We start from the raw sequence: 12,611 nt of genomic DNA, 5'->3' as shown, positions 1-12,611 counted from the left end.
ACCATTTTCAGGTGTACAGTTCCTGGCTTTGAGTACATTTACTTTGTTGCCATCGCCACCATCTATCTGTAGAATTCTCTCCCTCTTGTAAAACTGAGACTCTGTAGCCAGTAAACAGTCACTCCCCATTCCTCCCTCCAGCAGGCCCTGGCAACCACCCTTCTATTGCCGGTGATTTTGACTACTTTACGTGCCCGATAGGAGTGGAATGATACGATTCTTGTTTTTTTGTGACTGCTTTATTTCACTCATCCTGGTGTCCTTGAGGTTCATCTGTGTTTTAGCAGGTGTCAGAATTCTCTTCCTTTCCTAGGTTAGTATTCCATTGTATGTACACCACATTTTGTTCATCCATTCATCCAACAGTGGACAGTTGGTGTTGTTTCCATCTTTTTGCTACTGTGAACATAGGTATGCGAATGTGTCTTCAAGACCCTACTTTCAAATTTTGGGGGTGTGTACCCAGAACTGGAATTACTGGATCATATGGTGATTCTATTTTTAATTCCTTGAGGAGCCTCCATGCTGTTTGCCGTGGCACCAGCACATTGGATCCCCGCCCGTGGTGCGCAAGGACCCAGGGCCTCCTCGCCAGCACTTAGTATGTTCTGACTTTTTGATAGCAAGCATCCTAATGAGAAATGGTATCTCATTGTGGTTTTGATTTACATTTCCATAATGATTAGTGATGGTAAGCATCTTTTCATGGGCCCATTGGCGTTTTGAACAGTCTATCTTCATTGGAGAAATGTTCATTGCCCGTTTTTGAATCCCTGCATTCTCTTTTTTTTTTTTTTTTAAGATTTTATTTATTTATTTGAGAGAGAGAGAATGAGAGACAGAGAGCATGAGAGGGAGGAGGGAGAGACAGACTCCCTACCAAGCAGGGAGCCCGATGCGGGACTCGATCCCGGGACTCCAGGATCATGACCTGAGCCGAAGGCAGCCGCTTAACCAACTGAGCCACCCAGGCGCCCCCTGCATTCTCTTTTATGTTTAAAGCAGCAGGTCTTCAAATGTGGTCTGCGGACCCCTAAAGGTTCTTAAAATTCTTTGAAGGGACCCTGAGGTCAAAACTACTTTTGTGGTCCTGAGCCTACTAGTAGTTGGGCATTGACCACCAGACACTCGGAGTGGAGTAATAGCAGTTTTACTTAATGGTGTCTCTAAGAGAGTAGTAAGAATTAAATTAAATTTTACATTTGAGTACAGGTCTTTAAAAAAATACATTGAGGTATAATATCCATGCCCTAAAATTCATGTGTTTTAAGCATACAATTCAATGATTTTTATTAAATTTACCAAGTTGTGTGGCCGTCACCACAATCCAGCTGTAGAGCATGTCCATCTCCCCAGGAAGACCCCATAGTGCTGGTCTTTCCCACATTCAGCCTGACGAGATGCGAGCGCTCCCGGAGCCCCTCAGCTGGGAGGTGCCACACAGGAAGGTGCCAGCCGCATCTCCAGGGAGGGCACGCGAGGCTTGCGCCGTGAGCGGGGACCGCTGCAGGACACAGGGCACAGTCTCCTCCGAAACAAAGTGAGCCCACCACCTCCAGGAGAACAGCTGACAGTATCTGTTGCTAATGATGACTTTGGGCTGTCACGTGAAAGTCAGAATTTTGGAGGGCCTCAATCTCCACCTGCAGTGCTTAATGACTTTTCCAGATGACCGTTGCATGGTGTCCCAGAATCACACCTGCGTAGAAAGTCCACTCGCAGTTCGAGGCGGAGCAGTGCACATCTGTGGCACAGTCAGAAATGTTCAGCGCGAGGGTTACAGACCCTGCACGGCAACAAACGGCCGAGAAGGCTTGCTTGACAAGGTTCAAGTGGCCTCAGGGACACACGAGAGTCGCTGAGGCTGGCTTTCCTTCACCTGCTTCAGCACAAACGAGCTGTCCTGGCAAACTGAATGCAGAAGCCGACGAGAGAGAGCCGCTGTCTTCTGTGTTCCTGTCAGCTTGAAAGAGGTTTGCAAAAAGGAGAGAATTCTGCTCGTGTCATTAAGTATTTTTAAAAGTTATTTTTCATGAAACACTTATGCTAATGTATTGTTACCATAAGTTACACATAGCATATACTATGTCTTTAAATTTTTTCAGTCTTAATTTCTGTAGTGAATACCAGTAGATCCGACCATTTGTGATGCTTTGGGCTCCTAAGACCTAGAAGTTAAAGAACTTCTGGTTTCAAGTCAACATTGTTTACAAAGCAGCAGCCCAGATATTATTTTAATTATTTCAGCTAGACAGTGAAGGTATTCGTTAGAGAAATTAAAATATCTCAGATACCCTGAGAGGTGACTGGTTGTCAGTGAAATGGGAAAGGAAAGTACTCCTGAGTTGTTTGTGTTCTGTTGTTAAAAACTTGCACGTGATGGACGTGGGACTTGATACCCATTAGGATACATGTTTATAGATTCTCAGTTTGTCCTTAATATTGAATGGTTCCATTTTTACATATCCTGCCTTCCTTCCACTGGTAATTTCTTAAAACCATGAAGCACTTTAAACCTCCTGATTTTTACAATCCCTGTATTTATTTTCTCTTCTGAGTTACTCAGACTAACAGGAAATGGGACCGCCGTGTCTTACTTAGAAATAACGCGGTAGCGGGACGCCTCGCGGACACGGCGAGGACAGCCCATAGACGAAGCCGGCGCTGCGCCGTGCTGACAGCCAGCAGACCGATCTAGTCGTCTCTCTGGAGCCGGCGCGCGTACGTGCTCGCGAGCACGCCCGCAGATCTGCTTTCTTCTCCTGACGTCGCATGCTGCAGGAGGGGCGGGGCGGGTCCGTGGATTGGTCAGTGGTGTGGCTGTGAGCAGTGGCTTACTGCCGCCGGAGACGTGGCTTTGGTGTCCCATCATCTCTGGGTTCAGTTCCTCTGATGGCTGCGGAAGGACTGGGTAGGTTTTCTGCAAAGGTCGTGTGTGTCTCACTGGCCGTGGGTGTGTTGGTAATGCGCACGCAGGTTCCCTTTTCATGGATCTGTGATTTAGTGAGAGAAGCAAGGGTCAACACACAGGGTACAAGTGGGGCAAACGTGGGGGTGGATACATCGATTGATTGATTGATCCATCCCCAGCAAATTGATAACTGTCTCTGGTCGAGGGCCCTGGAAGCATGGAGACCTCACTGAATACCTTTTAGAGTATTGGGATATATTCTTGTGTGCTACTTTTATTTCATACCTATAAATATTTCATATATATAAAATAACAGTGTCTCCACAGGCTTTTATGATGATTAAAAAAACAGTAGTTCCTAAGATGCCCACCATTCAGTTACGAAATCAAACATTATCAGTGCCTTCGCGAAGAATCTTGTCCCCCGTCCTGCCGCCGTGACCATGCTTCCAGTTCTCCTTGTTCCCTGCTGGCTCGTTAAGCCAGTGTCCCCACGTGGAGTCGTTAAATCATTAGGAGCCTGTTTCTTTCCCCGGTCAGAGTCACAGTCCACATAAATTCTGTGTTCGTGAAGTTTCATTTGGAAGTAGAAGACCATATAGTTCTAAAACGAGATTTTTGCCTCCACTTTGTAGAGAATATTTTTCCCTAAACAAAATGCTTTTTTAAATTATGGAAGTAATACATACTAACAGAGAGTAGGACAGTAAAAGATAAAAGTCTTTTTACCATCCAGCAATTTGGGGTGTTTCCTTCCAGGCTTTTTTCTACACAGATAAAAATTCACTTTTAAAAAGGCTAGTGGGGGGCGCCTGGGTGGCTCAGTCGTTAAGCGTCTGCTTTTGGCTCAGGTCATGATCTCAGGGTCCTGGCATTGAATCCCGCATCAGGCTCCCTGCTCAGCGGGAAGCCTGCTTCTCTCTCTCCCACTCCCCCTGCTTGTGCTCCCTCTCTCGCTGTCTTTCTCTCTGTCAAATAAATAAAATCTTGTAAAAATAACTAAATAAATAAAGATTTAAAAAAAATAAGGCTAGTGGATGGTTGGCTCAGTCGATGGAGTATGCAAATCTTGATCTCAGGGTTGTGAGTTCGAGTCCCATATCAGGCGTAGAGATGACGTAAAATCTTAATAAAAATCAAAAGGCTACTGGGAGTGGACAGCTCCTGTGCTCCCTCCTCCCTGCGTGTGCTGGGCATCTGTCCTGGTGGTAGGTGCTTGTAGACCTCCCCTCCTTCTGCCTGGAGCAACCTTCTTGTGTTTGGTGGCCAGGAGTCAAGACATGTCCATCCGGGATCTTTGCACACCCAGCCGCACACGGTCCACGAGGACAGGCTCCTGTCACCCACCAGAATCTCGGGGGGCGCAGGCCGCTGCTCCTGCCTCTGGCACTCCTGACTGATTTCTTCTGTTCCTCTTTTCTCCTCCTGCCTGTGGGAGCAAGAAAAGATCTTTTTTGTCAGCGGGCTCATTGGGTGATGTTTTTGGTTTTGTTTTGAAAATATTTTACATATAGGGGCACCTGGGTGGTGTCCGACTCTTCGTTTCAGCTCAGGTCATGATCTCAGGGTCGTGAGTTAAGCCCCGTGCTGGGCTCCACGCTCAGTGTGGAGTCTGCTTGGGCTTCTTTCCTCTTCCCTCTCCCTCCCCCTCTGCTCCTCCCCCTGCACACACTCGCACTCTCTCTCTCTCTCTCTAAAATAAATAAGTAAAATCTTTTAAAAAAATATTTTACATACGAAAAAGAACTGTGATTCTCAAATACCCATTTATCCACCACCCAGGTACATAAGTTTGGTTAAAAAGTTATGGAAACCTGGAGTTTATTAATACTTTCCTGTACTTGCAAATTTTCTGCAGAAAACCTCCATTAGTCTTTTACCTGCACATCAGTGAGGATACCGTGCGAGCTCTGTGACAGATGGGGAAGGGCTTGACAGCCCTTTATTTAGATGCAGGACTGCATACAAGGTCTGTTTTCTGTAAAGCTCTCTGAGACTCTGGGATCTGAAACCCTCATAGTGTAATATTTCCCAGCCTCTGACTTACATGATCTCTCTAACGCTCTTAGGAATTTTAAAAGTTAGTTATTTTTGCGTTTCCAGAGAATTAGTTTTAAGCATACTTTATTTTGCATTTAATTCATGTCACTATGTTACTAGGTTGGTTTTAATACAAGCTTAAATATTCATGATGTCAAATTTAGCTTTTTCTTAAATACCAAATGATTATTTCTCTTTATGTTATACAAGGAAAAATGTGTTTTGTTGATAGAAGCATTCAAGTGGAATATTACATTTAGAAGGGAATATATATTAAAAGATGGTTTAAAATTTAACTACATGTTAACCCCTTGAAAATGTTTTTAAAATTAGATATTTATGCCATATTTCTTTTTACTCTTAAATAGATATTACGCTTAAAAAATTAAATTTTTATTTTTATTCATGTGTTTTATTTATTTATTTTTTTAAGTAATCTCCGGGGGTGCCTGAGTGGCTCAGTTGTTAAGCATCTGCCTTCGGCTCAGGTCATGATCCCAGGGTCCTGGGATCGAGTTCCGCATCAGGCTCCCTGCTCAGCAGGAGGCCTGCTTCTCCCTCTGCCACTCCCCCTGCTTGTGTTCCCTCTCTCATTGCGTCTCTCTATGTGAAGTAAATAAATAAAATCTTTATAAAAATAAAATAAGGGGCACCTGGGTGGCTCAGTTGTTAAGCGTCTACCTTCAGCTCAGGTCATGTCCTGGGATCAAGCCCCACATCGGGCTCTCTCCTCGGCGGGAAGCCTGCTTCTCCCTCTCCCACTCCCCCTGCTTGTGTTCCCTCTCTCGCTGTGTCTCTCTCTAGCAAATAAATAAAATATTTAAAAATAAACAAAAAATAAAATAAAATAAAATAAAATAAAAAATATCCGCCCAACGTGGGGCTCACACTTGTGACCCTGAGATCAAGAGTCGCACGCTCCACCAACTGAGCAGGCACCCCCCCATATTAAATTTTTATTAAAAAGTGGTTCACTTACTAATTAAAACTTGGACTTCTTGCCTTCTGCTCTGAAAAGTCAAGTGGTTTCCTTGAATCATCTTGGTGTTCTGTTAGGGAGTAATTCTAAAAGATGACATTTTTTGTTTTTTTGTAAAGTATGAACACCCAGTATGTTACAGTCTTCTATATCTTGTCTCTCTCACACATTTTCAAGCACAGAAGTTTCCTGGGATGGTTTGTGAGACTTTTGGTGGGAGAAATGCAGATTTACAGAGCTGGTAGAGACGCCCCGAGACAGACGCAGAATTCTCGAGGCGATCGCAGTGTTTGGAGTCAGGATAAGGATCATGCCCGCGCACCTCGGAGCCCTCCTGGGGGTGCAGTGTCCCCCGAGTGGGAGACCACCTCACAGAGCAGGGGGCAGCCTCGGATTGTCTGAGAAGCTCTGGGACTTCACTGTTTTTAGGGGGCGATGAACTCTTCCCAGAGTGACTTAGGAACAGGGGCTGTGTTTCCTCGACCACATGACCCCAGCCCCTTTCAGGAGCCCTTAGGAAGTACTGCTCGCGGGAGGCTCCTCAGCCCGGGCTCTGGTCCCGAGACCTTCCCGGCCTGCCTGCCAGGCACCGGGCGGTGGGGGGGGGGGGGCTGGTGGTTGCTGTGCCCGGTTCAGGCGTGCGGCGTGGGCCCGGTCGGCCCCGCTCTGAGCTCTGACTCTGCCGCCGCAGCCGCCTGCCTTGGGGCCTGTCCGTGCTCAGGTGACACAGCGAGTGAGACGGCGAGGGCTGCGGCAGGAGCCCTGGAGCACGTGGTGGCGGGGGGCGGGGGCCTCCCCAGGCCTCCGTAGAGCCGCTGCTCCCGACACTGCCCCCAGGCTGCTGCCACTGCAGGCAGAGCGGGCAGGAAGCCGACCCGTGCGCTCTGGTTCTCTTCTCCCCTTTCTGACCTGGCTTTTGTCTCCATAGGGAACTGCACGTGGGGAATGAACTGTAGGTTTATACATCCTGGAGTCAACGACAAGGGCAACTATTCCTTAATCACCAAAGCCGAACCTTTCCCGCCTAATGGTGCCCCGCCTCTTGGACCTCACCCACTGATGCCTGCCAACCCATGGGTGCGTGAACACCTCTTTTCTTTAACCGCTAGCAGATGGGACATCTAAGCTCTCTGAATCTTCAGCTTACAGCACATTAACACACCCTGTGTAAAAGGCACTTCTGTGACGTCACACAGTCACTGAGTCGCCTTCCAGATGCTTCCGTGTCTCCATGTGGAGGTAATTCTAGATTCAGGCAGGGCAGCGGGTCAGGGGCCAGACTGAGGCTCGGAGAGCGGGTGGTGTGCAGCCACGAACGCTCTCACTGGGGTTTTTGCTCCCGTTTCTTTATAAATTTTAAAGTTTTGCTTGCTTTCTCAACTTTTCCCTTCTCGTTTTTTAATAGGGTGGGCCAGTAGTTGATGAAATTTTGCCTCCACCCCCTCCAGAGCCCCCCACAGAGAGTGCCTGGGAACGAGGACTCCGGCACGCGAAGGAGGTAACCAGACAGCCCGAGAAGAAAATGCTAGCTGCGCTCCTTGAGCAAAAGTAGCATTTCTTTGATTCAGAGACAAGGATTGAAAACCCAGTAAAGTCTCTGAAGTGAGGATATACTTCTCTGATTTCTCTGAGGAGTTACAAAAGGAAACTCATGTCTGTCGATGTCTCCGCGGTGCGCGAGGTCACAGCCCACAGGCCTGCTGCCTTCCCGTGGCTTGGGCAGCAGCAGCCCCCACAGCCCACCGCCGGCCGCCCAGTGCCCCTCCCCGGAGACTTAGCCAGGGGCCCCTGCCTGTGGAGGAGCTGTCCTCTTCTGAGACCGCCCTCCTCTCCCTCCCCGCTCCCTCACTCCGTACTGTGGCCCTGGCTGTCAGGCTAGTGGTCCGTCGGCACCAGGCCTGCTTGCTGAGCCCCCACTTCTCTCCAGGGAAGTGACAGACTAAGACAAAACCCTTCTCCTCCCTCGCTCAGCACACACCCCACCACCCCTCCTTTCCTCTGAGACTGGAACCACTCCATGTGGCTTTTATGCCACCAGCAGCCTCACCTTCCTCTCCACACTTGGGCTTCCTCACCGAGTGACTGTCTGGGGCTTCCCAGCTCAGTGTCAGGACTATTTCTAGGAGGTGGCCAGCTCTCACCCCTTTCTGGAATGGGAGCGAGCTCCGTGGCACTACTGAGCGGGCCTGTCCTGACTGCCAGGTGCAGTGACCGCGCACTCCAGGCCCAGAGCTGAGGTGCATCTCCCCCACCGCGCGTGCGGGCCACTCGGCCGTGGTGGCCGGGGCTCCACGGGTCACACCAGGACAGGCTTCCTTTTGCTTTTCTAAACAGTAACCGGCGTTGACTTCTTCTTACAATGGTAGGTTTTAAAAAAAGCAACCATTCGAAAAGAACAGGAGCCTGATTTTGAAGAGAAAAGGTTTACGGTGACCATTGGTGAAGATGAACGGGAGTTTGACAAGGAGAATGAAGTTTTCCGAGATTGGAATTACCGTATCACCAGAGATGTCCGAGACACAGTGTAAGAACAGTTCTGTCTCTTCCTTCCCTTTTCATAAAGTATTAAGTTGTCCCCAGCTGTGTGAGCCCGGGCTCTGGAGAGCAGAGGCACATAGGTTCCCTCAGGCATTGCGGGCCTATGCTTGTCCCCTGTCCTGGACTAAGAATGGCATCCCCAGGATCCTTTCAGACGCTTGGCATGAACTTTCCTTGGTTTTTTGCTCCGTGAGGGAAGGGTGTCAGCTCTGCCAGGGCCGTGCGCCTGGGGAGGGCTCGCCTCCCTGTGGGTCCCTCTGAGCTCGGAGAGCTTCTACAGGTGTTTTTGGAGCCTTGTCGTCTGCCTCTGCCCGCCCTCCAGGCCCCCATAAGACTGTCACCAGAGTCCAGGAACTTGGCAGGTGTGACCCTTTTCGTTGTAAATGCTCTCTTTGTTGTTTTTTCTCCCAGATGTTTTACTGTTGGTCTTTTAGAGACTCATGCCCGAAGTACACATGGTAGAAAACCTAAGTCAGGGTTTTAGAAATCGTGTAATGTGAAGTAAAGCTCTCATCTGCCCGTGCTCCGGTTGCAGGGGAAGGAAGGCCGGCTTCGTTGTGCTCCCCTCTGTGGAGCAGAATCAGGCAGGGTTCTCCTGAGCAGCAGCTGCAGTGTGGGCCCAGGTCACAGGGATGGCGTGGCATTCGGCCTGTGATCGGAGCCGGCTTCAGCATCGTGTCAGGATTGTAGCGACATGCGTTCATGCTTGCTTCCGGGAAGGCCCCGTCGCCGGGCTCTGGCTGAGGTGCTGGTGGACGGCGTGGAGGGGAGGGGCTCCTGCGGGGCTTGTGTGTCAGGACCCCGGCGCCCTGACCTGCTCCCGCCAGGCTGTCTCAGGACCCTCCTGTCACATGTGCAGAAAGGAGGAGAAGCGCTTTGGTCCACGCCTGCCATGGCAGGGAACAGCTCAGAGGTCGATGCGTGGAGATTGAAAGATGGAGTTCAGACCTCTGTGTTTTGTCATTCTGGGTATGGAGTCGTGTCAGATCCCGGACAGGAACATGGGAGTCAGAAATGTCTGCTAAGTCGTGCGACTCCCTTCATGTCCTGAGGCCTCGTATTTTCCTTGTGTCAGATGCCAGTGATCATCTTGCCTTGCGGGGGGTGGGGGGGGATCCCGGGAGCTCTGGTGCGGGGCAAGTGACTAGCACAGAGCAGAGGGTGCTCCCTGAGTGTGGTCATTCTGAGCCCTGAAAGAAAAGGTTTAGAATCTCAAGGTTCATCCTTGCCACTGTGTTTCCCAGCCCTGTTTGGAGCGGGGACTTGAACACGTGCCTCCTGAGGACCAGTGTGGCGAGTCTGGGTCTGGGCCTCCCACCTTGCACTTGGTGCCGGGCTGACGCTGGCTGCCGACTCCGCGCCTCCTCTGCTGGGGGCGGGGGTTCCCCGCTGCAGGGCCTTCAGCCTGTAAAGCCTCTGAAGATGGGCCTTTGAGCCAAGTTCTCACTCGGGTTTGGTGTTTGAACATCAGGGCCTTGGGGCTAATGAACCAGGGCTTCTGCGACACTCGTGGGCCAGGCCCCAGCCAGACCTTGTCAGTCAGGACCTCCGGGAACAGGGTCCCAGCGTGAGTCAGGGCAGAAGCCACCTCTGCTGTGTCCGTTGGCGTCCACTAAGCAGAGGAGACCTCCCCCCCCGGCTATCGTAACGAAGAGCATGTAACGTAAAGACACGCTGTCTACTAGACTCTGGGAGCAGCACCCTCAGGAAGCAGCGCCCCCACCCCTGCAGGGAGGGAGGGGAGAGGCTGGAGGAGGTGCTGGGAGTCCAGCCACTGAGGAGGGGACGCTGGCCAGCTACACTGACGTCTCTGAGGTGGGCGAGGAGGCTGGGGTGCAGGAGCCCTGTGGGCAGTGATGGGCCAGGGCCAGGACAGAGCCCTTGTCCACCCCGGCCTCACCAGCTCCCAGGGCACCTGCTGTGGGCCAGCCTCACACGGAGCACTTGGCAGAGAGCGTGCGGGGCGGCTGAGGCACCAAGCAGGGAGCTTAACAGCAGTTCAAGGGCCAGTGATGGAAAACTCAGAAAGCCCAGAATTGCTAGTTCTTTCCTAGGAGCCTGTAGCGTCTCCACTTTGGTGCCCAGGTGCCCCTCAGCCGGCAGCGCAGCAGGCCTGTGACCAAGGTCCCTGTGTGTGCCAGGTGAGGGGAGGGGGGCACAGGCCCGAGGGCTGAGCTCCGGGGGTGGCCTCGGGACCAGCAGCACACCGGGCCGGAGGGCTTGTCAGAAATGCCCCCATCCGAGCGTCAAGGGCGGGTGGAGCCCAGCTGGCTGCTAACAAGCCTTCTGGGTGATTCTGCTGCCCACCCACTGAGGTCTGAGAACGTGGACATCCGTTCCCGGGACCTGGGCTCCCTGGCCTGACGCTGAGGGTAGGGACGGAAAATTCTGAATCGCTGTCACGTGGTGGCGCCTGCTGGCCTTATCATGGTCGGGCTCCAGTAACACGGAGCTGGGTGCTTCGTTGGAGACCCGCTGGGGAGGTGCCTGCTCAGGAGCTGTGAGGAAGCTCTCTGAGGTGGCATAAAGGACAGGAAAACAGGTGTTCTCTTTATGCTATTATTTGGAATTAATTTGTCCAGCAGGATCATTTGGTAAAAATAGTGCCTTTCTAGACAGACCCCAATTCATAGCTTTAGGAGCTTCTTTCCACCACCTGAGGCACTTTATTCAGATGCCGACCAACTCATGGGATCTGACATGCACAAGACATTAAGAAATGTCACCTCAGGGCGCCCAGCTGGCTCAGTCAGGGGAGCACACGACTCTTGATCTCGGGGTCATGAGTTCAAGCCCCGTGGTGGGCTTGGAGCCTACTTAGGAAAGGAGGGAGGAAGGAAACCTCTCTGCACAGGCTGCTGGGGCGGGGTGTGAACCCAGAATGCTACGCTGAGCCCGCAGGACGGTGGGAACTGGCAGACGAGGGGACCCCAGGGTGTCAGCTGCAAGGAATGGGTCCTTGGCGGGAGCTGTCAACAGCAGTAACCTGGGCCTGGGCTGGAGCCCTTACCGGTGTGCGTCCGTCGAGCTACTGCTCTTTGCTCAGCCGGCTGGCCGTGCCCTCCGGGTCTGAGCAGTCCCGCAGGGAGGGCCCATTTACACCCCGCTTACCCAGTTTCCCAAACACAAATCGGCAGGCACAGCCCTCCTTTGAGAGAACACACACCCTCACATCCGCTTGGGAAGGGGCCCCTCAGGGCCTCCATTGGCTGAAGATGGTGCTGGTGCCTCGGGGGCCGCATTCTCTCTTCCGTTCTGGCTGCAGCAGGCCTCTGCCATTCCTGACCCCTGTCTTAAGTACGATCTGAGTAGTGTGGGGCTTAGGTGCTTAGGAAGATGTCTGGCTGCTTGGAATGAAAGAGAGCTGTGTCATCCACAGAGCCAGCCTTGGGGGGGCCTGCCGGAGGTCCTGGACAAGCCGGGGGGGAGGCCTCCCAGAAAGCAGCCTGCTGGAGGCCATCAGGTGAACCAGATCAGGCCTTGGCGGCTCCCCAGAGCAACACCTTTGTGGGTTGTAGGCGCCTCGGTTTCCCCCACCAGCTTACTCAAAGGGGAGAGTTGGTCTCGAGCCAAGAAATCCCTGCAAGAATGCCCACGTGTTGCTGGGTTTACATTTCCTCTTTCCTCCATCAGGGTCCCAGGCATCCCCAGGGCAGGTCCTCTGGGTCCGTGGGTAAGGTGGGGTCTCCTCACCTTCCTCGCAGAGGTTAGTGGTGGTTCCCTGCGGGAGGCTCCTTTATCCTCCCTGCTGGGGTCTGTCTCTGGGTTTCCTGTCACATTCCTGTGGGCCATTTCTTTCCTCCCCAGAAAGGCCTCCTACCGTGGCTTATTGTCTCAGAGGGCGTGTCTTTCTTGGCTGGTCTCCCTTTCCTCTGTCTCCCTGTGCACCTGAGAACCAGCTTGTCTAGCTTCATGCAGAAGCTCACTGCTGTTTGTACTGGGATTACCCTACGTTTATTAATTAACGGACAGACAGCTGACTTCTTGCCAGTGTCTGGTCATCCTGACCCAACACAGGGAACATTGTCTCATTTATTCACGTGTGTTTTTGTGTCTTTCCAGTGTTTTCTGTGTTTGTTTTTGTTTCAATTTTAGGTAGTTAACATACAGTGCAATATTGGTTTCTGGAGTAGAATTCAGTGA

At 51.5% G+C, this 12,611-nt stretch overlaps 1 protein-coding gene across 3 annotated transcripts in view; it reads left to right on the top strand.

Moving 5' to 3' along the window:
• ZC3H18 (zinc finger CCCH-type containing 18) overlaps positions 1–12,611 on the top strand; it is a 60,546-nt gene that overhangs the window by 19,867 nt on the left and 28,068 nt on the right. For all 3 annotated transcript variants that reach the window (XM_035024624.1, XM_035024627.1, XM_035024625.1), the window contains 3 exons: positions 6,859–7,007; positions 7,336–7,428; positions 8,297–8,454. In XM_035024624.1, the coding sequence (XP_034880515.1) occupies positions 6,859–7,007; positions 7,336–7,428; positions 8,297–8,454 (400 nt within the window). The remainder of the gene's footprint in view (positions 1–6,858; positions 7,008–7,335; positions 7,429–8,296; positions 8,455–12,611) is intronic.

The sequence above is a fragment of the Mirounga leonina genome, unplaced genomic scaffold, assembly GCF_011800145.1.
Source record: "Mirounga leonina isolate KUSES-001 unplaced genomic scaffold, KU_Mleo_1.0 Mir_180, whole genome shotgun sequence".
In the NCBI taxonomy this organism is placed as follows: domain Eukaryota; kingdom Metazoa; phylum Chordata; class Mammalia; order Carnivora; family Phocidae; genus Mirounga; species Mirounga leonina.
The sequence above is the reverse complement of the archived record's forward strand: the minus strand, read 5'-3'. Positions and strand labels throughout refer to the sequence as shown.